This window comes from Ixodes scapularis, unplaced genomic scaffold (genome assembly GCF_016920785.2).
Source record: "Ixodes scapularis isolate PalLabHiFi unplaced genomic scaffold, ASM1692078v2 PGA_scaffold6__148_contigs__length_123643588, whole genome shotgun sequence".
NCBI lineage: Eukaryota > Metazoa > Arthropoda > Arachnida > Ixodida > Ixodidae > Ixodes > Ixodes scapularis.
In genome coordinates, this window is record NW_024609881.1 from 59,994,239 (window position 1) to 60,020,264 (window position 26,026).

At 41.5% G+C, this 26,026-nt stretch overlaps 1 protein-coding gene across 1 annotated transcript; it reads right to left on the reverse strand.

Annotated features, from left to right (window-relative positions):
* Positions 1 to 549: 549 nt before the first annotated feature.
* Positions 550 to 26,026, reverse strand: LOC121833050 (venom metalloproteinase antarease-like TtrivMP_A). Its single transcript, XM_042286115.1, has 14 exons — positions 25,960 to 26,026; positions 19,648 to 19,805; positions 18,600 to 18,692; positions 18,105 to 18,222; positions 17,052 to 17,093; positions 16,506 to 16,633; positions 16,297 to 16,368; positions 13,542 to 13,675; positions 9,539 to 9,594; positions 8,288 to 8,399; positions 7,888 to 8,055; positions 3,818 to 3,950; positions 2,617 to 2,724; positions 550 to 608 (listed from the first exon to the last, which is right to left on the reverse strand). Exons 1-14 carry the CDS (start codon positions 26,006 to 26,008, stop codon positions 561 to 563), a joined length of 1,419 nt encoding a protein of 472 aa, XP_042142049.1. The 5' UTR covers positions 26,009 to 26,026; the 3' UTR covers positions 550 to 560.

A 26,026-nucleotide genomic window follows, 5' to 3' on the forward strand; every position in this document is an offset into this window, starting at 1 on the left:
TTCAAATGAGACAGCATTTGCTTCTTGCTCACTTTATTTTTTGTCTTGTGATGAAGACGTTGGCTTGCAATGGGGATGAAATATGCTGACACGTGCGAGAAGATACGCGATAACAAGAAAACTCTCTTGCGCAACCTAAACACATGCTTTATATCTGCATGCTGTTGTGTATTGTGTGGCAATTGATAAATAAAATGGATTTGCCTCGATCGATCTGATACAAGTTGCTGCAGTGCTCTCGCGCTTCATCGATTTGTAGCACGGCAGATATCAGAACCTGAACAAATGACACCCGCGAAGAATCTTTTAAATTCTACTAAAATTAAAGCAGAACGACCCGTTAGGTCAAGTATCTGTATTTTGTTTTTCGTTTTATTTTTGCAGCTAAAGCTAAATGAAGTTCATAAAAAGTTCTAATAGGCATTTTATTGTAAAAAGATATTGTAAATACACCTGTTTCTCATATAACACTCAATGCGAAAGGCAAAAAGAAATGCTTTTATTTATACTTCTTCACAGGCATGGATACTTGTGACCGGAATTTTCCACCGTGTAACTGTTTAAGAGACCTCACTGTCAATATTTGTGCAGTTTCCGAACCAGCACCGCTGAAAAAAAGGGAACAATTTTCATCTCAGTTTTCTCGAATTTGTCGTGGCGAGACACCGAGGAATGTTAGCCACCGTCAATTTATGCTTGGTACGCTATTCTAAGCACGACGCAGAAGTTTTAAAGTAGGATCTTTCTATTACGCGTACTGGTCTGGTGTCGTTTTTTTAGCGAACTATACGTTAAAAATAAGCATTGAACAAATATCTGACAAGGTTAGCAAGAAGATATGTCTGAATATGTTTAGTTTTGGTACATTTGTGTATACATGTGCGAACAACTTAAGACAAAACAAACATACACGTATACGAGCTATATACTGACATAGAAAGAGCGCCTCCACTGTCAATATCACTTTCACGTAGGTTTGAGCTGTTTGCAAGTTGCGACGAACTCTCCTTATTTGTTTTCCGTCCGGTTATAATGTGTGTGCGAGCAACATATGTGGCATGCCGAATGGGTTTGATTGCTTTGAACGAGCCATCAGATAGCACAGTTCCAATTATTTGAGCTTCACGTCAAAGAGTGAATGGTAATTAACATCAGACAAAGAATGCTTGAAATGGGTAAGCGGCGCTTGGTCAATCTACTGACTTTTTTTTAATCTTGTACGCAGTTCGAAAGGCTGCTCTTTCTGGTGATCCTCTCGGTTCAATGCGAAATCAGAGATAGCCACAACCGGGCAGTGTCGCGGTACACATGTATCCCGATAGTACCTTAGGCAAACATTTGAGTATCTGTATCTTTCTTTAAAGCTACATGTGAAATATGAATTTGTATCCCAGTTCTAGAAAAAAAGTTATAGATGTGCCGCTCGTATTGCAAAACTGTGAGAGGCTTAGTTATCTCGTTACATTCGATGCCTAAATTTAACTGTCCCATTTTTACCATAAAATCATAACCATCATTTTGGTGAACCCGCCCCATAACCCTTTACAAAAAAAGGCCTAAATTATATTATAAAAATGGTTCGGAAAAAGGTATATTCCAATATATTGCACAATAAGCTCCTCTCACGAACTCGTTTACTCTTTGCGCAATGCCCTAAGTAACTGCAGAGAAAATGAGAGTCGGGAAAAGGAAACCTCTAATCATTGAGAGTAGAGGAGCTTCTCTTCCTTTGAGGGTGGAACAAAGAGAAGTTAAGCTTTTTTTGTCTAATCTATCTACCCTGGGTGACTCAGGTGTACTTGGTAGGTCGCTGGGGCGGCATTATATTGTTGCACCATTAAAGATGGCAGACTGTGTTACTGTAGCAATCACGGTCTTTTTAAAAACAAATCTAAAAAGCCTAAAAAAACAGGCTGTGTATCACTGAAGATTGATTGGAGCTCGACGCCCGTGGAGCGAAAGCTCGCGCTGCAGAACCCAGGGATCCTGGGTTCGAGCCCCACCCCTGCCCGTTTCGATCTGGATGAGCATCGTACCGGCATGCGGTCGTGTATCACTACTGCGTGGTGCACGTCAAAGACTCCAGGCTAGCGGTTGTACTGCACTGGCTAGATTGCTCATCTACAGCGTGTGACTCGTCGCAACTTTAATGGCTGACCAACTACACGCTGTCTAAATATCCCCACAACCTCAATTATTATTATGAAGATTGATTGAAGCCGGATATTACTTGCACCTCTAAAGGGTCGTGCTGACTACAAATATATATAACATTAATTGTCTACCTAGTTTTCACTAGGAGAATATATACTGATAAGCCGTTCTTGTAGCGCACATAGAGTCGCAGTGAGCTGAAGGATCGCAGGATGGGGACCATTATGGTCTTGATTCTGAGAGCGTGATCGGCGCTTCGACGTTCTTATCCACTGATACCGAGATCTTATGGGCTACTGAGCAACGGTAAGATGTTCAGTACCCGGCACCTAATGCGTTTCTTAAATTGTCGGTGCTCTAGCTCCCCTAACTGACAGGTTCCCTTCTCCGCACTCATCAGAAACACCCATGCCCCCCAAGCTGTTTGAAAACTTTAAAAAAAAGTATTTTGGGATATCCTACCTCTCCATTATTCCCGCATGGGAAGCCAAATGGAGCGAAGAATGTTTTCGTCGTTGCGTGCCTAAAGAATGGCCAATTGTGGCACGATATGATGCAGTTCTCCATACTCTGAAATTATTTGTAGCAAGAAAGGTAGTTAAGTTCAAATATTTGCTGTGGCACAAATGTTTGATTACGACTTGAATATTAATTTAGATATCAAATTGTGTAGAACATGCGTGCACATAACCACAGACACTACAACAAATGTCAAAGGGCCTCCGAAAGCGATGGCTTTTTTAGTTGAGATAGATGGTTATCGAATAAGGAGGTGTTGACATATTTTATGCCATTGGGTCTGCGAAATCCCTAAATGGGTGAAAACATTAAATCTTAATCGTACTTGTAATATTTTTGTGAAAGATAATCTGTTGTGCAGTAGGTTTTATTTCCGGTACATGTTCAGCGATTTCACGTCCGTTTATGTCTAGGTTTGGTATCCAACGGTCTATTCCTTATATATGCAATACCCAAGAGGCGCCTGAATTAATGTGAATAAACAAATTTAAAACAAGTCTTTGTTCTTCCTTGCAAAGACAACAAACCGAGACTGTACTTTTCCAACCATATAAAGTGTAATTCTACGCGAGCCTGAGCTGTGACGTATGTTCATGACACAGCACAGACAAAATAGGCATTACTTGAAAGGTAGCTTTTCTTACTGGAAACGTGTTGATTAGCGCACGACTCGAAAGTTGCCTAAACAGGAAACAAATTCCGTTCACGGCAAAGCAAAAAGGTCGTTTTCAGTGAGGGCATCAACCATACAAACCTCCTCGCCTCCCCACTATCGTCCGCTCCACACCTTTGTTTTCGGAAGATTCGCGATTTCCAACAACAGTGGGGTCTTGACGACAACCAGCAGAGCGTGTGACTTCGGATCCACGTGATGACAACCCTTAAAACCTCTCTCCAAGAACCCAAGTCGTGAACAGTATTCCCCCAGCGGAAAAATAATAAAAACAAACAAAAAAAAAAAACGTTTTCAAACGAATCGGAACGGAAGGAAACCATTCATTTGCAGCGACAGCAAATGCTGTGGCTGCACTAAACGTGTACTGTTTCGACAGACCTTCAACATGCTGCGCGCATATTCGAGAGGTAGAGGAGCGGATTTCAGGGAGAGGAAAGGCATACAAAGGGGAAGGGGAGTGATGCTCACAGCCGATGAGTGTTGCTGCGGGTTAATGCGTTCACAGAACATCTCCGGTGTGAGGAAACGGTCCGCAACCTCCTTGGTGACGTTAAAAAAGTCATAGTCGGATTGTGTTTTCCAGCATTTCTCTCCACGTAGCCTGCAAACAAACAAGAATTGACCAATATATGTTTTAAAATAATATTATATCGAAATCTGGGTGTGTGCAATGGGAGAATTACGGATGTTTTTATGATAATGGAATAATCCAAAGGTGCCAGCGAGCTGCCCTAGAATGATTAAAATAATCCCTGAAGAGGAACGACGGGGACAAAGGACAAACGCCAATCTCCAAACACAGCTATGTGACTGGTGCGCGACAGAAAACATCCGCCTGGTCCTGGTATTGAATCAGGGACCTCGCTTTTTCCAGTGGAGCTCTCTACCTACTGAGCTAATCAGGAGTTAGGCGTCAGTAGTGCTAACGGGTTTTATCAGCCGCCGCCGGGCGAACTCCAACAACCCTAGAGAGAAACCCATTTGTATGAGAAATTTCTTGTGTCCAATAAACACAAATGAGTCATTCAAGATATATAAGAACATATAAGACCCATACAATAACCATGGAAACAACTATATAAGACATATAAGAACATATGAGAAACTTTTCACGAGTTTCTTATATTTCTTATATACTTCTTATATCTTCTTATATATCCTGTATGATTCGTATGTGTTCATTGGACGCAGAAATTTCTCATACAACTGAAATTTTTCAATACAGAAGCATAAATGTGCTTCATATAAAGGTTATTATAATAATGAAAATAATGCAAAGGTGCAAGCGAGCTGGGAAAGCATAGTAAAATAATCGCTGTAGAAAAAGAACAAGGGGACAAAGGACAAACACAAATATCAACAGAGCTAGGAGAAATTAACGGTGTTTGGAGATGTGTGTTTGTCCTTTGTCCGCCTTGTTCTTCTTCTCCAGGGAATATTTTCATAAGGGATGCCTTCCTGATTCATGAGATTCGATTAATAATACAACATTCAAATTTTTAATTAACACACACGAAGAAAGAGAAAAAGTATCCTTCCACTAACATAAGGCAGCCGATATGTTAATGCCTCTTTAATTGGAGTGATTAACCAAAATATGTGCCTACGAAAATTCTAAGGGCTCTGTAACACTGAGGCAACACGACGGCAATAGCAACATAACATGTTGTCCAACAATCGTGCAACCTGTTGCTCCCTTCCCAGGTTGTCCGACAAACCTGTCATATCGCGGCAACAGTAACGCAACATGGATGACAACGAAAAAGTACCTTGGTATGACAGCTTTCGGGGAAAAAGACAGAAGGAACTTGTGATGGACAGCGTGTGCTGCTCTGGTGACCGGGTGGGCGAATTTCGGGCCGACAACAAGAAAACACAGATAGCTTTAAGGGCAGAGCTAGTATCCTATCAACGTCGTTTTCTTGTGAGCTTACTGAAATAACGGCTTCGAAAACGTTATCCAACAATAATTAAGGCTGTGGTGCAGCAAAAATAATTTTATAAAATTTTTGACTGCATAATTGTTGCATGTGCTTGTCGAAATGGTCACAGAGGCGGTCGTGAACGTTCAGACTGGTTTTGAAAGTGGAACTACCGAGAGACCAGCTCACATTACTGCTAGTGAAATAAAATAGCATGTCTATACTCGCCTGCTGATAAAGTAATATTAAAATAACGCAAGAAAGCAAAGGTTAAAAAAATGAAAACAATAAAACGACCGTAATGACAATGATTCTTGATTTAATTTTATTTCATTTATTATGAAAGCCGCCTATGGGGCTTTACATAGAGGGGCAAATACAACATTATTCAAAACACAAACAGAAAATAAATAAAATTAAGAAAGCAGGTGTTACGGTTGCTATGCGTTTAAGTAAGTGGTTAGAGAAGCTCTGAAACCAGAGCATTCTTGGACGATTAGAATATTATCAGGAAGAGAGTTCCATTCATATGTAGCCAACTGTAATGGGGATAATTTAAAAAGGTTTCACCGTGGAGCGACCAAATGAAGTTTTTGCCAATTGTCAGTACGCGCGGAAATATGTTCTGCAGCTCGGCAATACAGTTCTCTCTTCGATATCGTTGTCCGACAAATGATCCATAATATATCAGAAAATTAGATGCTCCATCAGCTTACTACGTACACTTCTCAGAGAAATTGGTCTATAATTCGTCAACTCATTCCCTTGACCGGTCTTAAAAAGTAGGATGACTTTTGCTTCTTTCCAATTTGCAGGAATTTTACCAGTATGAAAGGATTATTGGAAAAGTAAACACAGAAGAGAGGAAGCTTCTGATTTGCTGAGCCTAAGCACTTTCGTTGAAGCAATATCAGGGAGTGGAGCTCAACTTGGTCGAAGATTATTTATCAGTTTCTGAATACCAGTCACAGACATAGCAATTGGAGCCATATGAGATAGTATAGTATCTTCAGGTAAAATAACTAGCAAGGAAAAGGTCTCGTCAGAGAACATTTCACTAATCAGAAAACATTTCACTAAAGAAATTGCCAACTCGTTCACAGACTTCAACAGCATCCAGCTCGTTTCTCGAAGAATCAGTAAAGTGAAAGGGATTGGAAGTGTGCTTGGGGTTAACTGCATTCCAAATTATTTCGAGTTAGGTTTTATAAGGCCGCGTCGGTCTTCAATAAAGGACTAATTTTTCGCTTTCATTATTTTATTTACACACATTTCGGGGATTTCGTCGTTCGTTGCAAATGCAATCTAAGAAGGCGATATTTTAGCCTGCTTAATTGGCACTATTAAACACCCGCTACCAGACACCTCAACCGATTCGAAAATCCCCAGGACGTTTTGGGGAATGAAGCGATCACATAGTAGGCGGAATCAAGTATACAGCGTGTAAAAATATTCATTGTACCTATTGTTATGAAGGCCGATCATGTCGGCGTCGCAGTTTTTAAGCACTGTCAGTTCAGCTCAACACCACGCTACAAAAGACGGTTCAGGGAACTGCAGGCGCTAACTCAATTTTACAGTAGAAATAGGAATAGCATGATATAAAAAAAAAGAAACCGAATAGGAACACCTTATACGATGTCGTAGATTCCTAACATATATCGGAAATTTCATTTACCTCGAATAGGGCTATATCGTTGCGAACGAAAAAGAGCATCTTCGTAAAATAAAGGATGGAAAATACTTCCCGTGTCAAGTTTTCTAATTGATGTCGTCCCGTGGCAATTTCCGGCTCTTTGAATGCTCTAGCGCAATTAAGAGTCGCATTTCCAGCGACGCCTCGCCACACACGAACGAAGGTAAACAATCAAAATTGCGGAGTGTTTCAAGCGTTGGGCCCGCCGTCAGCGTGGTGTGATAGGGTGGTCGGACAACAAAACGGCCAACACGGATTCCGGGTGAGAGGAACAGGTTGCCCTGCTGTTCTTGTTGCCGCGATATGAGAGGATCACCGGAAACACATCTTTCTCGTGTTGCCGAATAGAGTTGCCCGACTGTTGCCTTAGTGTGACCGGGCCTTAAGGGCGTCAAATTTATCAACCTTGTAATGTTTCTTTCGGTTCAGTTCGTTTACACAAAACAACCGACGGACACACTAGGACTCTAAATAGAAAAAATTATTTGTCACGTTCAATGGATTCAGCTATGTTTTGGTAAACGCTTTGATGTTTCTTAAAGTCGATATAATGACAATAATTTGTTTATATAGAGAATAACAGCACAACCACAATACAATGAATTTTCGCTGTGAACTTGCAGCCTCGTTGCCATCCAATGGCAGGTGAGCTGCAAGTTCATTTCAACTATTGCTGACAGCTTAAGGTACATGGCGCGTTTTGCGGTAACGCTTTTAGCGTCATCATTCTTTTGGTGGATTCAGCTACATTTTAAGTGAACTACGATTTAAGTAACTACAATTGGAAGTAACATCCCCGTCAACTGGCAAACGATGCATTGAAAATTAGGGTGAAATAATAGCATAGGAAATGTCACGGGACCAAAGGAAAATAAAGGTTGGTGATGCCAGCGCTTAAGGAAGTTCAAGCAAATACTTACTTCAAAACAAATTGCATTCCCTCCTCACTACAATGTGAAAACGCAAAAGGCGGTCCAGGTTGCAGTACAGGACGCATAATGTATTTCTCTGGGTACTTGCAGTCAAGAGCACCAGGATGATTTCGGACATTTTTCAAGGGACCACTTCCATCGTGCGCGCTCCCGAGCCTGCGAAAATATTGTTCATGCTAAAAAAAACATCTAATGCTCAACACAACAATCAGAGACAGATTAAGAAACGCAAAGCAAGGCTCATTATGGTCACGCTTCTTATCGGCCCATATTGCACTGTCCGTAGCTATGATAAAAGGCATGGGACTTACTAACGGTGACTAAGAAAGCTTTTCCCGGGTGATACGCTGACCACGTGTGTATATGAAGGAAGCGACAAGATACTTACAAATGCCCAATCTCGTGGGCTATTGTTGCGAATTTATAGTACCATGGAGCTTCTCCCTCAGAAATTCCCACATTCTTGCCTTTCACGCAGACCGTTCCAGTATGGGCGATACCTGGAAATAATCCAACTGTTGCTTTCCAAAAACATTCAATAATGCTCTTTTCAAGCTGTAAGAATACGGTGTGATGTGAAAATCCCCCTTTTTGGAAAAGCAGCTGTTTAGAGTTATGAGACGTTCAGCCACTTAAAATTAAAAAATAGCCGAGGCGTAACCGCTTGTGCAAAAGTCTCGAATGCCAAGGAAACAAGCCATATCTAGAGGTTGGGAGCTGTGCTTACAGGGAAAATTTGTTTTCAGAAATATACAAGAAAAATATACACGCAAACTAACATCTACAGTTACTCTTTTCAGCGCAAAGCCAAATTACGAATAACTAAACGCTCAGTCTTTGACCGAGTATAGCGCTCGGTGCTCGAACCTGATGCCAAAGTTTCAGAACATGCCGACTAAAAGGTTACGAACAGTTTTAGGAAATTCACAATAAGACGAGGGTAGTCGACGAAGTCCAGCAACGCATGAAAATGAGTGACGTCGGCTACTGAAAACGAGATTCATTTGGCCAGTGTAAATGAAAAATCCCTTCTAACTTTTGAATCTGCAAACAGTGATTTTTAAAACTTTGGCATCAGGTTGTACCGTTAGAGCTCCGTTTGGAGGGCACTAAGTGTTAGGCAATGCGTAGGCTGTCCTGTCATGAAAAACACTATGTTTTGCGGACGCACGTACACGTGAGGCCTCACAGTTTAACGTAGAATAAAAATGAAAACTCATAATTTGTTGTTGATTTTCGCGTTTGGTGTTGTGGAAATCTCACCACGAATATAACTGAAATTATCAAGAGATATTCGTTGCATGTGATTTTTATGATCATCATCTGGCGACTACTGTTGTCGTCAAATTTTATTTGTGAACTAAGTGGCCAAAGCATGCTTTAAGAACATTTTGAACACGACTTTCTCCAACTACTTCAAAGCAAACAATGTTAATTTTATTCAGTAAAGGCCATCTTCTATGAAAAGGGCTCCAACTTACAAATCCCAATCAGTAATGCGTGTTACCAACTAGCAGAAACGGCGAATATCATTCGGTGTTCGTTAGACATCTCTCGGAAATAACTGGTTAAACTCCGACTTTCTCAAGATTCAGCATAAATGTGTGGTTGCGAGCATCTTCGGACCCCGCTCTCTTACCGTGAACATTAGGAGATAATTTGTTAGTCTCCTTGTTAGGCATCCCTAAGCGGCGTCTGAAATGCAAATATGAAAATACTAATTATGCGCATCCCTGCTGCTATGAACATTCATCACGTGAAACGGTGTATGTACTAGAGTTTGTGCTTTTTAGGCTTTATATTTTTTTTATTAGAAAAGCCGTGAAATCTACACTTATGCATTCTAGGTAGGTGAGTTACGCGGCGATGGGGACGTAACAGAGCAGCTGCCACGATAAGTAAGATTATTAACTAAAACTTGTGGATGAACGTTCTGGTTTGTAAGAAAAAACATATTATTATAATGAGAACGTAGTTGATCGTCATGATAAGCACTAAATTAGTCGATTTTAGAAAATATTGGAACATTTGGAAGGGTTATGGCGCGCTGACGTTACCACCCGTAAAATCGGTGCAAGATTCTCAGATGAGAATATAGACCTTTCCAGAAATCCCCGGCTGCGCGCTGCCATCTTTGTCTGCTGGGCTGTGGAACGCCTTCTAAGCATGCGCTGTTGATCTGCTGAGCGGTATATCGGGCGCTGCGCATGCGTCCACAGCTCAGTGACTCAGCATTTTTTACCCGCTCGCTTCGTTCGAGACTGCCGCTGGAAAGGTCTATAGTCGTCTGCGTTAACCCATCACCAGCCCTGCTAAAAAGACAAAAACTCGATTTTGAATGAAATATTTATCCGCGGCCCTTACCACGGATAGGTCATCGCTTTGAATTCAAGGTGGAGATATAGAAAAAGATTGAGCATCAAGAAAAGCATAAGTTTTTTTTTTGTATTTAGAACAATAACATACCGCAAGAAATATTCAACATCGGCTAAACTCGCTTACGATACATAAACATAGTCGACAAAATCAAAGACTTCGCTTAGCCTTTGCAAGAGAAATATTGTTTCTAGAAAATTGTTTCTTAATGTCTGCTGACAGGAAATTTTAAAACTGAAACTGCGATGCTTGCGACAGCCTAATACTGACGATTTGAAATTAGTAGGATTTGCATAAATAAAGAGCTTTGCTATCCTCGGATATAATACATGACTAAGTTGTAGCATGAGGCGCGTATTAGCCAAAATTATGCACCTCTAGCGCTCGTTTTGAGGGGCGACAAAACTTTTTTTACACGTCTCTCGTCACCTTGCCGTAAAGTCAATTTAACCGGCTCATAAAATAGAGCGCATGTTACAATTTCGGATTGAAATGCTCTTTACACAAGCTTGACAACACGAGTCGCACCGAAGCACGAAGGTAGCAAAGGTGGCGATGCAGGCGAGTTTGTTCATCAGTAGGTAAGGTAAATACAGCGCAGAGAAAGACGAAGACAAAGGGGAGACAGCTATCAGCGCATATCTGTCATCTCTTGAACAAATATCCGTTAGACACACATAAGCACATATGTGTGTAACTAGGTGCCGCCTCCTAATAACTGAACTATGCCGACATAGAAATAAAGATGTATTTGTTTTAAGAAAAAAATGAAAATATATTATTGCTTTGAATCCGTAATGTAGATGGTGTTTGCATAATGTGAGTGGAACATTTATCTGCCAGTAGTACGAATTATGCGGATGACCTAAAAAAACATATAAAAGCCTTGCAGGTCACGGTTTGGAGGTTAAAACAACTCCTCCTCGGGTGTTTTTCACCTAGCAGAAACCTGCCTGCTTAGAAAAATTTACTACCCCCAGTTTTGGAATATGGGAAGGTTGTTTATAATCGATTAGGCTTTTTTTTTGTGGTTTTTTGTTAAGGTTCGTTGTTCTAGCGCTCGTCCTGGGTTCTTTAGGCCATTCGTCTGTGCGCCGTCTTTACCTTCTCTTGTGCAAGGATAGAGTGAAAACTTTCCGGAATCCAACAAATTAAAATGAATTTAATGCACATATCAAATCGATTTATCCAATAGTCCAGTTTTGACAAGCGTTCAAGTGAAACAACCTTGTACATTTTGATCAAAAGTAAAATCAAAGACCCAGTGGTCATAATATATATATAACACAAAAAAACGAAAATATATTCAGCTTTGATGCCCTTGAGATTTATCGCCCTCGGTTTCAACAGTGAGTTTTGGGGATTTTCAAAGGTCCAGCATTGTGGCACACAGTAAGCGACGAATCAGGTTCGCTACACAGTGAAACGGTCAGAACATCGGACGCTGTAGAGCAAACGTTTTGCATGTCGCCGAATAAAAGTGCTTAAAATAGAGGAAGCTGTGGGCATCTCTCATCACCCAGTAGATAACATTTTACGTAATGAATTGAATTCAAAACAGAAAGCTTTCCGCAAGATGGGTGTCGCATTTTTCTAATGCGTAGCAAATGATCTGCATTCGGTATTTGCTCCGATTAAAAAAACACACAAAAACATAAGAGAATAGAAGTTTGAATTCCCTCACGCTTTATATTTTTCCTAAAACTCAGTATGTCTTGGCGAGACAGAGACTTCGGTCGAATGAAAAGGTAACAGAAGAATTCAAGTGCGTATTTGAGGGTCTCGAAGAAATTCCGCTTCAAGAGTGAACAGGAAAGCTGGAAAGACCTTGCATCAAGTGCGTTCATCTTCGAGAGGATTCTGTTTTCAAATACCATAACTTGAAAAAAAATTTTTTCATTTCATATTCATTGCGGAAACGTTTCGGACGTATCCCACGGTACCCCCAGGAAACACTACTAGCACAGGAGCTTCCCTGTCATGGTAAAATGTTATTCTGCTTCGTAAATATTAACGACGTAGTTGCGGGGATCACACCATATCGGGTAAAGTGTCGAAGGCGGCTTGAGTATTCGACACGGCCACTCCGTAATCACTCGAGTTAGCCTCGTGAGAATAAACAGCTCGACGAAACATTTGAGTAGTAGTCTGCGTCTAATCACTGCGGTGACCTGAATAGCCCAACTCTACAGAGTGATTCAAGGAGAGGCCAGGCTCTTTAAATCGAGCTCAAAATTAAGTTTCTTAACCTATCGCGCTACGACTTTGTGCAGCGTTGCCCACAAATGGTGCATTTTTTTTTTGTTAACTTTGCGAAGAGAAACTTTATCTGAGGAAAAAGTAAAGAAAGAAAAAGGCTTAGCTCCTATGGAAACGCAGCGACGCCAGCGGTCTTCAAACAACACGGCGCCGTTTCGCACGGGAGACAAGAGATGGCGCAACGAACGCCGCCAAAGGACGAGCGTACGGCGCCGAGAGCCGGCGTCTTTAGCAGACGATCTTTTCGACTCAAAAGCGACTCGCGTTCCGCAGGTGGCGACAGTCGCAGAAACAAAAACAGGAGTGGTAACAAAAAGGAACTACAGTTTCTTGACTGGTATAGATGTCGTATGCTCATTCGTTGGTGGCAGTTGGCGTTGCGGCCGCTTGCGCCATCTCTTGTCTCCCGTGCAATACGGCGCCGTGTTGTTTGAAGACCGGTGGCTTCGCTGCGTTTCCATAGGAGCTAAGACTTCTTCTTTCTTCACTTTTTCCCCAGGTAAATTCGCTTTTTCCAAATTTTACAAAAAAAAATTGCGCCATTTCTGGGCAAAGCTGCACAAAACCGTAGCGCGATAGGTTAAGATACCGAATTTCGCGGTCGATTTAAAGATCCTGGCCTCTCCTTAAATCACCCTGTAGCAATACCCCTGCGGCCTCCGCCGAGGTTTTGCCACTTGCCTGCCTAGAATCCGTAATAGAATATCATGTGGAGACTTGTTGCGGCAAAGAGTTGAAAGCTAACTGTGCTCGTTTCTGTAAAAGAAAAAAAAAATTCTACGACTGTCCTTGAGGTAAAATAAAATCTAGTCCTTATTTTGGGGGGTTATGAAAGTCAAATATTTGATACAAGCAGTGCGTAATTTATTGTTAGCCCAAAAATTACGACCGCCTTAATCTATCATATATCCTTCGGGAGCATTGAATCGCCATAAGGAACTAGGATATGTTATCTCTGCCTACACCCAATCACTAGACCTCAGGCTGAATTACGTGATCTTGCTTACCCAACCAGCATCAGGTAGAAATCGGCAGGCCTTGCAAACTTGGTCTTTGTGGTGAATTTTCCAAAGGCTCTTAGTGACTCAATCGCTGAGACTAGATTATCTTTTTCCACAATGAAATACTCATCTTCTTTCGTCTGTAGACATAAAAAATTAAACGAAAAAAATTATATTTAATTACTTTTTCAATAACAAATTAGACCGTCGTTATCATCGAAAAGTAGTACTTTCTAGATGCAAAAATGTCTCTAGCTCTAATTGTTTATAAAATTCTGCAATACATCGCATTGAGTCCACTAAGTGAAATAAGCTAACTGAAACTTACGGACCTTTGCGAAAACGAATTAGAAAGGAGCTAGTTTGGTTTTCACAGTGCCATGTCACGACAAAAATAAGAAATGTGCAAAATTGGAATAGAAAACGAATTGTTACTTGGGAATAAAACCGACGGCTTTGACAGCGCGAAAAGAAGCGATTTCGGAACTTTGATTTAGACAGATAAACCCCCAATTGCTCTTCGTTGGCACTATCACTTAGAGACCTATGTCTTCGTTTTTTTATTCATTTACGCGGTGTTATGTGATCGCCACATTAAAATAGTGCAAGGTCGTGCGGAAATAAGTTGTTTCTTTGTTAAACTCACCGAACTATAGGAACCCTTTTTCGCAACACAGACAAACGCTCCTTTCTTACCTTGTTCGGGGCCCCAACATACCATCAGATATAAGATATGCGTAAATATTCCAGTGGTAAATAGTTTATTTTCATAATGTTGATTGATTTTTCTTTAATGTTAAGTAGCGCCCTTTCTTTTGACCTTTTTGTATGCAGCAATACGGTTTCGTGAAAACCGTATTGCTGCATACAAAGACATGTCTTTCATTCAAAAATTTGCATAGGCGTTTTTGTATCAGATGTTCAAATACTTTTAAAAATAAGGGAAGTACGGATATGGGCCTATAGTTATTAATGTTGTGAAAAGAACTTGGGCTTTGTACAAAATAGCAACTCTTGGAAATTTCATGCCACGGGGAAAAGTATTAAGGCTCGTTCACACTCTTGCAACCAAGTACGACCGAGAGAGACAAGACCGGTTTTTAATCCTTTGCGACTTCTTAGGACCAGCTCCGCTGCAGCGGGGCTGGTCCTAAGACGTCGCAAACGGCTTAAAAACCGGTCTGCTCTCTCTCGGTCGTACTCGGGCGCATATACGTGAACGGCGCTGTAGTTGCTAATGGAGTGTTACATATATGCTGTAGAGGAGAACACAACAGCAACAGCTATGATTGGTATGGCCTTGATACCATCTGCTGTAAGGAGTAACGTATTTTGTTACTTTTTTTCGGTGACGCCTATAATACTGCTGCAGCGCCCACGATGCATCTCAGACAAATGAAGAATGGAATTCCGGGTCCCGATTTTTGCTCGACCTCTGCTATATCCCCTCTGAATTTACGGGGAAATTACGTCATATGACTTTATGTCGCGTGACCTATAGAACAATGTTGTTTCTCCGCTAAATATGGCGGAAAAAGTGATGTCATCTGACTTGGTCGCGTGACCTAAACGAAATTTTAATTTGCCAGCTAGATTTAGCAGGAAAATTGACGCCACGTGACCTCCAACACAAATTCAGTTTCTCCGCTAAATTTAGAAGAAGAAATGACGTCCCCTAATTTTGTGACACGTGACCAACACACGAATTCAGGAAAAAAGTTGTCTAAGTGGGAAGGGTAAATCACTTGAGGACATTTTTATCTATTTTACTGCCATGTCCGTTGTCATTTTACACAAATTGCTAAACGTGCGGTAGTTTCTCTAGTAACTAATAATATTTTCAATATTTACCTAATATATAAATCACAATACTGAACATATTTTTGCATCCGGTACAATTGTGTAAACATTCGCTGCACTCTTATCATATGAAAAACAATATTGTATCAAGCTGCCCAATACAATGTTCTTGCAAACCAGAAAACATGAGCGTTAACAGCATGGTGGAGAATAAAAGTCTGGACGATTTAAATCGTGATTTTTGTCGTGATTTCAAAAGTGCTTTAAATCATACCTGTTTCACTACAATATTTTAAATAAAAAACATTTCCACAAAAATAATCCCAAAATAGTTTTTTTAATTTTCCATTTTTCTATCATGCGATGCTTTGTATATGCATTGTTTGCTTTTAAAATCAAGGAATCGCTAAACAAAACAAAAAATCTCATAACGCACTGAAATCAAGCATAAAGCAGTCCTCTGAGGAAATCGCAACCACACAATATTAAGCTGTTTTTTTTTTTGTTCTACAAAGTCAAAGTCTAATAAAGAAAAAAGTGACTTAAAGCATACTTTAAATTTACTGTAATTAATATTTCGGCATTACTTTTAGTGGTCGGATGGATTTATTAGTCAATCTGTCATGTTGAAAAATACATCTAATCATCAACTACACTATGTTATAGCTATACTAATGTAAAATAAATTAATCTGGTATAACACAAATGAAACTTATTTAAATCATAGGCATCCAATAATTTATAGAAACAAATAGTTATTGTTTTCCGCTCATTCGATTCCCCTTGGCAAAGCGTAATGTGATCCTAAATGTTTTGAATAAAAAAGTCGACTTTATATGATAAAAATTTTGTTTTCTTCTAAAAAACTTCAGTTTACAATTCTGTTGCACTCTTGGCGGCAATAACAAGACTTTCAAATTTGAAGATACCAATGTGTTGGGGTTGGACAATGAATACGCACCGGAAACCGGTATATTCCAACAAGCTGGAGGTTTATTCGGGGCTTGCGAACCGTCTTGAAGATTGCATTTACCTTCGTGGAAGAAATAAGGGATTCGAACGGGTGTCAGCAATCGGAACACAAAAGCCTCAATAAGCACTTTTTTTGGTCAATGAAAACTAGAATTACTATATTATTTCTGAACAAGAACCAATGTAAACCATACGCACGATGTTCATTAGCTTTATGATGTATCGAGCCTGTAGATATTTGCTTTCATTGAGGGACTTGTGTATTACACTGTCAAACATGACGTACATTTCAGGTCGCCACACGGTGGGTGGCTCTGCAGTGTCACCTAGAAGGTTTCAAATCATGACATGTCCTGAGTGCTTCGCAATTTTAGAATTAACTGTGTAATCATTTTTTTTAATATGCACGATGCGAGAAAAATTTGAACTTGTTTTTTGTGCAAGATAGTGAAACTGTCTTTCCGATTGAAAGTTTTCCAATTCATTATATCATCAAAGTGCGGTCTCGAATTATAGTTACACGTGCAGCACGAGCTGACGTCTACCGAAATATTTCAAAGCAAAAACCTAAAGAAGAAAAATGAAGGTTTCTATTGTGTACAGAAAATCGCATCAAGGTTATAAAATGACCAGTATGTATGCCGCGCATGTAACTGGAATTGCAGCCTGCTCCTTGGTGTTTCTAGAATTGGTTGAGAAGATTGCTGAGAAATGTTAAATGTTTTGCAAACAAAATAAGCTTACTTTTTGGCGGTAGATTTTCATCGGAACGTTCTTCAACGGGAACTGTAAACATCATAGTGATGCTGAATGTAAAAAGTAATCAAAGTCAAAGGTTATAACTTTTTAAAGGCATGCTTCTTCAGCAAAATTACACAGGAACATTTCCTGTTTTGTTGGTAATTAGTTTCTTTTTTGGCCCGTTTTTGCGGTTTCTAGTCGTTAAGATATCCTCAAGATAATTTTCTCGAATTTTTACAATTTCCGATGTCAGCGCATATGTAGTTATTCAAATAGCATCACCTCAAAACTGAACTATGCCGAAATAACGTAGATAATTCTTTTTGTTTGAATGAAAAGACGACCAAGCGATATTTTTGCATGTGTTACCTAAACGGAAGCATAATTAAGTAAAAATATAAGGGACCTGATAATTGTGAGTATATTCCGTGTCAAAAATATCGTTTGTAGAAACATGTTTTCTTGGAACTCTTAAGTGCTACCAATTAAATTATTTAGGAAAAATAGGACGGAAACTTTGAACGCACTTAAGGAAGGTTGATTTGAGTATAAGGATATAAGACCTTTTTCCGATTGCCAAACCACTGACCTCTTCTGTTAACTCAAAAAGTGCTAACTATTGGTACGATCTGAGATCATACATACTCTGATACTCTGAATACTTTGAACATCGGATTACATACTAGGATCACTAATATAGGAGCCGTTGAAATGATGCAAGTAAAAAAAATAATAAAATACTGAGGGGCCGTCGCCTTTGCAAGCACTTCTCCTTTTCATTTTCCAATGAGAATCAATTAATGCGGTCATTTCGCCACGCTTTAAACAGAATGTGTTGAGAGAGAACGCACGGGAGGTAAATTAATTCATCGAGAGAATAAATGGCAAATAACTGAGAGCATACCAGTATTGACAGTGCACGTGAAGCGAACGCTAAAAGAAGGAATTCGGTCGTACGTTCAAAATTTTTAATCATTTTTGCTTCAGGAAGTCTAGCTTTTAAAGATAGAGTTTTTAACAAATATCTAGTGTATAGTGTTTGATTCTGTCACTTACTTTCCAAGTGGATCTCCTCCTCAGGCGTCGGTAGCGGAAATATTCTGTGAGGGATTCGACCGGATTTGTCATGTATTCGCAATGGCTCAATTCCATGTGTAAAGTTTAGGTATCCTTCCTGTTAAAAAAGTGATAGATTTCTGAATATTGCAAGCATTGCCCGTTGCAGACGGTTTGTGAATCCCTCAACAAACATTTCATTTTAATAATATTTCAATTGGTTAGGAAGCAATTTATGGAGAAAGCATTCAAAATATATAACGTAACGTTCTCATAAATAATGTTTTTTAGACGCTGCGGTGGTGTGTACTTACAATGTTCTTAATACACCTTCATTTTTATGAAACTTAAAAAAACACTCCAGGTTTATAGAATGTTCGCGAAAATCTATGTAGTTAAAATATAGGATTTATAAATAACGACTGCATAACCTCCTGTACATTTGTATAATCGTATGTATTGTTCCTATAAGAATATAAAAAAATGTGTACATACCATTTCAATTCCCACGTCTGTTTCAGTAATTGTAAAGGACGCCTTGTGCTCCGAATTTTCATAAACACTATTACGTATGTCTGTAGTATCCATCTGGAAAGAACATATTATGAGAAAAATAACTGAGAAGTAATATTCATATTGGTAGCAGCTCAAATGCTAAATAGTTATATTTATAGCCAAGCTATTCATTGATGGGTTTCGTGGATTTTTTGTGTACGTCAACAAAAACTCAGTTCCCGAATTTGGTCAAAATCGCTTCATTTTATGCAAAAGCTTATGTCTCATCACTTGGATATTTATCTTTAGTAGATTAGTCATTAATAGGCTCTATTTTCAAGATCAGTAGATTCTCAGGTAGGTAATAAACGTTTCTCAAAGATTTGGCTTTGTGCGACCTGCATCAACTATGTCTACTCTCGCACCGCCCTCTCCTTGTAGTCGCCCAGAGCGCTTGCGAGCCTAGTTTCCGTTCCTTCCGCTCTCCCGGATTGGCGGTCCCGTCGCGCGTGTCGTTTTTCCTCCGGCTCGTTACGATGACCACCAATCAAGACCATAAATCTGGTCGTACCTTTGTTCAAAATTCTTTTACAGGTCTGTGTCGTGTGCTAAACAGCCTCGCTGGTCATCCGCCTTCTCAGAGAGGAATTGCTCATGCTTTTTTTTTTTTTGCAAGCTGTGGCATTTTATAAAAACTCAGTAAATGATTACATTCAATGAATTTCAACAAGACGCAGAACGAATATCGTGGTGAATGGTTGCATAAATTATCGAGGAAGTAAAACCTTCTCAAAGAATGCAAAAAAGAAATCGTGGGAGTCGGCACGGCATTTAAACATATATGCGTTATTCGCGTTATTAATAGCGGAAACAATGCTACTTGAACGGCATTTTGAAATGTGCGAGAACCTCCAAAGACACTAGCAGGCACATCAAAAAACTTCTGAGCGAAAAAACAGGTTGAATGTTTATTTTTTTAAGTAAATTAATTGAATGTCAAACAATGAGGCGGAAGCTTGCGTTCTTGTGAAAGGTAATCTTTCCTTACCAATTCGTGATTCACCTCTCCATAGTTAGCCTCGGAAAAATACAGACTGTCTCCTAAAACACTGGATTCTTCCAAGTCTATGACGTAGTCCTTAGAAAGTTGAACAGCGCCTCTTGAGTTGCCGCTTCTGCTTTCAATCAGAACCGGATACACGACACCTGGAACGTAACCACTCCTCTTATCCGACCGTTCCATACTCGCAACAAACTTCTTAGTAAAGAGGAAGAAACGAAACGGCGGTCACAAGTCACGGTGTTTTCCTTATAAAAAACGTCATATCTAGATCTCCCAGCAAAGTTCCCTTTCACAAAAAGAGGAAAATTAAATCAACAAAAATAAGAAAGCCCTTCTGCAATGACAAGACGTTGGAAACGTAATGCAATAAAAGTACACCACGGGAAGCAAGCCTACACTCATGTGAATAGTTCGAAAGGAACAGATATAGAAAATCGGGGGAAGGGGGGGGGGGGGGGCAGGGAGGCATCTTCCAATCGTGTTTCGTTATCACTATTTAACCTTTCATATGCATTTCTTATTATGCAGCTCATGAGAACATATGCTACTTCGCTAGACCTCAAAATGCTATTAGAGTGCCATACCACAGAAAATAAAGAGACTGAAGAATCTAGATTACCTTGTTGCCAAGTTTTTGTTAATGATGGTTATAACCTTAATCTTTTGTACCACGCCTACGTTCTTGTTCTTACGGAAACCTTTTGGGAATCTGTCAAAGTTTTCGCTCTTCATCGCTCTAATTGTACGGCACCATGATGAATGGAACATCGTTTTGGGTCGGTCACATCCATTTGGTAACTCCGATTGTACACGTAATCTGAACAAACAGAGGCTAAGAAAAGCGCGAAGAGTAATTTTCTCAAAGGCCCAACAACGCGAAAGGATTTCTGGCAGTTTGGAACTGGGCAAAACAAAAACATTACGTTATTGTGCATTCCGTGCACGTACAATGCAATTGGCGTTCCGCATTAAAAAGCCACATTTGCATCCTCTCTTAATTTGTAGGTGTAATAAGAGGAACCAAGTGCATGGTCTTTACGCAGACCTGACGTACGTCAGACGTTGAATACACGAACAACTGCTTCCGGTATGATGACCTCGGTGTCGCTTTCTACGAATTTAGGACGCCCTTTGTCTGGCTGAACTGTGGAATACGATGCCTCCAAAGGTCGTCTGTGACTGGTGCGTTAAAAATCCTATCGCATCCATACCTTAAAAGTAATCCCAAATTTTCTACAAACGACCTCACAGGAGGCAAAGTGTCATGCTCTCGGATGTTGCAACCCTTGCGCTTGGTGCCAGAGTTCCCGGCCAAAATTAAGATGGAAAGCTCGTACATTTGGCTTGTACCACAACCGCTGCGACACCACCAGGATCCTGGCCGACAACATGAAACTTAAATGACGTCAGAGTGGTTCAGAGTACAAGAATTTCGTTCGCAACTTCTATGTCACAGATATAAAAAAACATATAATCACTAGGTTTGCGTTAACCTAGACGCAATTTTATTTTGCTTGTGTTTTTAAAGAGATTTGGATGTAGTACCGGGTGTATCAGGTAGCGGCCAAACGATTTAAATCGACCGCAAAATTCGTTTTTTTAAACTCCAAGGTAGCACACTTGCTTGGTTTAGCTGGGGCCATGGTTGGCACTTAGTTGTGATAGCTTGGCCACCACTGTCCAGCCATTTACGTCTCTATGCCAGCCTGGCGTTTCACAGTCTTTCCTTGTTCCAGAAAGCCACGGAACTGCCAGGGAACGCCTTGCCTGGTTGACCAATCAATTTCCTTGGTCATTGATGGCCGGTTTAAACAGGCCGCTGCCAGTATTTGATGTACCCTGGCTGTCTATTGATTTTCCTCGGTCAGAGATGGCCAGGGTAGCAATGCCTCTGCCAAGCTTTGGGGTTCCGTGGTAGTTTGCAGGAATTCCCTGGTCCGCTCAACGCAAGCAACAGCCAATATTCGGGCATGCTGACGGATCGAAGATAGGGTGAGCGAAGGAATGTCAGGGAATTGCCGCTATGCAATGTTCCGTGGCTCAAGCTATTATTTTATCGGACCCAGAATGCCCGCTGAAAGCCGCTGCTACTCTATAGTTCGTTTAACTTTTTACATTTCTTTAAATTGGTATGAGCGTTCCCTTAACATATTTTTGGTGCTAGGTGGCAAGAGCCTTCGCACTAAAAAGTGACATTTGAGTGCAAGAAGTCTGTTTTAGCTTGAGACATAAAAAAGAACACATTTTCCCCATTGAAAAAGAAAAAAAACTATTTGAAAACAGTTTGAATATGGACAGGCCAAACCCTAAATGAACTGGTTGTAGTGGAATTGTACCGGACAAATTGGAAACAAAACTATCGAAATTGGTCGTACTCGAACTTTATAATTTTCCCGCTTTTTACCGTGGCCTTTATCTACCCTGGCTTGCACGGAGAAGCCGCTTCAAGCGCAAGTGCCCGAGGCGGGGTGCCTGGAAAAGCGCGGGAAATATCGCGCACCCTCCAGATGAATCACGGTCCTGAAATGCGCCAGTGCCCCGGGACCGGGGATGATGCAGTCTCCCCGCGCGCAGTGCGGATGCTTTGAAAGAGGAGAGCTGCTCACGTGCAAGGACAGGGAGCGCGCGGGCCAATCAGCGCGGCCCTCGCGTCCGCTCGAAGCGCCAGTTTTGAGACGGCGGCCGCGCAGTTCCGAAAACCAAAAAAAAAAAAGGAAAGAAAACCGGATTTGGCGTTAGTGGCACGAACTGGTCTTTGTTCGCGCTTCTGTTCTGCTTGGGGAGGTAACAAGTTGCTGTGTTTGAATAAGATTGTTTGCCGGTGCCTTGAGTGCTGCCTCTGCCAATGGTTCCTGTGGCTGATGACGTCCTCCGCCTGAGTTACATTCGCTCGTGGGCGAAAGGGCTGCATCCCAGAACGGCGCCAGCGGACGCCGTTCAGAGATGCAGCCGGTGTGAGGAAGGAGCGCGAATTCGCTCCGTCCTGATTGCAGCGCGGGCAATGGCTGTCTCTGTTTGCGCGCCAGCGAGCCAGGTAAGCAGGCTCGACCATTTCGACCATTTTCATAATCAGGGTCATGTGAAACCGAACCTTTTTGCAACCCTATTTGGAACAGCCATGCTACCCTATTGAAAATTCCATCAAGCTATGTAATTTGGGACACTGACTGCCAGTCAGCAGCCTTGGTGGAACGTGTGGACCATCAGACGTCATCTGATGGTCCATCAGATGACGTCTGACTGCCACTGCCAAGGGATTTTCATCAACAAGGGCAGAATTTATATAAGAGTAAAGCTATACGCCTTCATAAATATCGCCAAATGCCTCAATAAAACAAAATGTCCGAGAAAAAAAAAAAAAAAGGCAGGACCCCTGCGCATCGAACCCGCGACCACATGCGTACAAATCAGACGCTTTAATCCCTATGCTACGCCACCGTCACAGACACTAGATTTGACTATTTGTTTTATACGAGATGTTTCGGCTGCAAATGCAGTTAAACCGTCAGCACGTTATGCAAAGCACTCGCACATCACTCGCCGTACTTCAGTTCTACTCACCTGCCATGTAGAGTACTTTCGCGTCGTAGAATGAACCTTTTGTTCGCGCGTCACCGGCCCAGTAGACCTGGTACACCTTGTCGTCTTCAACTACACCGCTAAAGTCCCTTACATCGTCGGAACACACATCAGGCTGGGTCTTGTCGAGTAGAAATTCTACTAAAACATAAGACATTGTAGAGCCCGGGCAGGATCGACAGGTTGGAGCAGGCGGGCAAACAAAACGAGTCGAGAGCGATCGTTCATGAAAGCTCGGCGAAGCCTCTATGGGCAAAGCGAAGTGCGAAGTGTCGTGTTCGGCGCTTCGGCGGGCTTCTGATCAAGGTTGTCGGTCGGTTGCGTGTCATATCTCTAACGTCAGCGGTTTTCTGGGCTCACGTCCCGAAATCGTTTTCTCGTGCATAGATCACTTTTCGTATTCATAGATTTGACGAAATAGTGGTATCCGAACGAACTTTACGTGCTTTTACCGTACCTCTGTCTGCACGTCAAATCTTTCTGACGTACAGTCAGAGACAATCGATCTACAGTCAGAATCACCACCAAGACGTCCTGATGGCATTTCGCGGCGGCCGACTGCCACCAGGAAACCATCAGAAAGCCGACAAGCGGGGTCTGACGGGAGTTTGACTGTCGGTCAGAGTAACTTGTTCGCGAATCAGACATGCTTGACGTACAGTCAGGCACAATCAGCGGTCCACTAGAAACCATTGACTGCCAAACAGGGTTACATTGATGGATTTTTCCTTCGGGTAGTAATACAACCGCCAGTGTATACATTCAGCTTCAGAGATCCTCTACCGCACTAGTTAGCCACCGTCGTAGAGGATCGTGCTGTTGTTGCCCCTTCCTGCCTTCCTAGTCTGTCGTCCGCTATGCAACGTAAAGGCTGAACCGCATGTAAGCGATTAAGCGAGCGACGAGAGTCAGCGACGAGCGGCGGAGATTTCCCACGGTCGCTTGCCGCATCGCTCGGTTTTTGAATTTCTAGAAGTCGTCGCTCATCGCCTTGGTCGCTTGCTCCCGTCGCTTTCATGCGGTTTGCCGCGTCGCGCGAGTGACCGAACGACAGTGAAGCGGATCATCGTCGCTTGCCTCGTGGCTCGCCAAATCTCTTACATGCGGTTTCTACGTGATTGCCGCGAGACTGGCACCACATGTACGATTGGCACACGCTTACATATTCAATCTCATACTGTTTATGGTAGTGCATGCTTTTTTATTAGTGGCATTAGTTACATACCGTTTTAGAACAGACGGGTGCAAATAAATCTGCCATGGTTCTAATTACCGATGTTTATTCTTTTTTCAGATGCCTTGCGGTACTATGTTAGCCACCACCGGAAACCCGACACTCCAGAAGATGTGGAGAATCTCGCTAACCACCTGGGACACATGAATAATATCATGCCAATTTTTTTGCATTGTACATATGTTTTTATGTTTATTTTTGCAGCCTGCAGTATGTATTTTTTTGTGGAAATAAATTGAAGTTTAATAATTTACAACGTATTTTGTCAATATGACGAGTTAAACTGGTTTAACTGCATCGTGGATTTCGATTGTCTAGCCAAGCTTGGCTGACCTACCGGTCACATACCTGGCCCATGCTGTATCTACAATAAAGAGCGAAACTTGGGGTACCACTGAGCTTCCCGCCTGGCCCAGGCCGTAATTCTAGTGGTGAGCCAGTCCATGGCTACACAGGGAACCGCCGGTGGTCGCCAGACTGGCATACCAGGATGGGGCTGCCTAGTGCCATGGTGCAAAACAATCTATGCCCAGTGAAACTTCCCTGGCTACCCAGTCTGGCTCCAGCTTGAGTTGGTCGTAGTGTGCTGCTTGGGCTATCGCGCTACGATGTTCTGCAGCTTTGCAAACAGGTGGTGCATTTGTTCTATAAACTTTGCAAAGAGCGAGCTTACCTGAGAAAAATGTTAAAAAAAAGGCTTAACTCCTATGGAAACGCAGCGAAGTCACCAGTCTTCAAACAATAGGGCGCCCTATTGATTGAAGACCGGTGGCTTTGCTGGGTTTCCGCAGGAATTAAGACTATTGCTTTCTTTACTTTTTCCTCAGGTAAGTTCGCTCGTTGCAAATTTTATTGAAAAATACCCACCGCCTGTGGGCAACGCTGCACAAAATCGAAGAGTGATGGCTTAAGAAACCGAATTTTGCGGTAGATTTAAATAGCCTCGCCGCTATTTGAGATACCCGATAGAATACCAACGTATTAAAGCGTCCGGATCAACCCGTCATGTTATCGAGAGATGTAGCGGCATATTTTTATATGAGGCCGCTTCTACAATCATTGACAACCAATGTGAAGGACGTGCTGACAAACGAGCATCTCATTATTTTTTCTTATCCAGTAGGATTGCGGTATTAGAGGATAAGAACACGAAAGAAGCAATCAAAAAGCAAGAATCAAGATTATAATATTAAGCCACACCCTGCGCGTCTTATTTGTCAGCGACTATCAAGGAATCTATGTACACAATCAATAGACTATGTCTACCCAAGCCTATTTAAACCCTACACCTTTCGGGGGAGTGGTGCATGCCGTAATAGAAATTATTTCTCGTCTGCAATATTGTGTGCGGAATTTCCATGATAACTGTTTATCGTGCCCAAAAGCTCGGAGGTTGAAGCCTAGGAGAAATGTAAAATTCGATTTTACGGCACCAAGAAAAACGCCATGCGGAAGCTTCTGCATAAATAGAATCAATACATCACCGGCGTGAGCAGTAGCTACGCTGAAAATGATGAGTGTAGCCGAATACATTTTCCGTCATAAAGACGT

Coding starts and splice junctions, on each gene's coding strand:
- LOC121833050 (XM_042286115.1), bottom strand. CDS start 26,008: ATGTATTCGGCTACACTCATCATTTTCAGCGTAGCTACTGCTCACGCC. Junction 18,223..18,599: donor CAGACGTGGGAATTGAAATG/GTATGTACACAT, acceptor CTTTTTTAACAG/GAAGGATACCTAAACTTTAC. Junction 3,951..7,887: donor GGAATGCAATTTGTTTTGAA/GTAAGTATTTGC, acceptor GTTTGTTTGCAG/GCTACGTGGAGAGAAATGCT.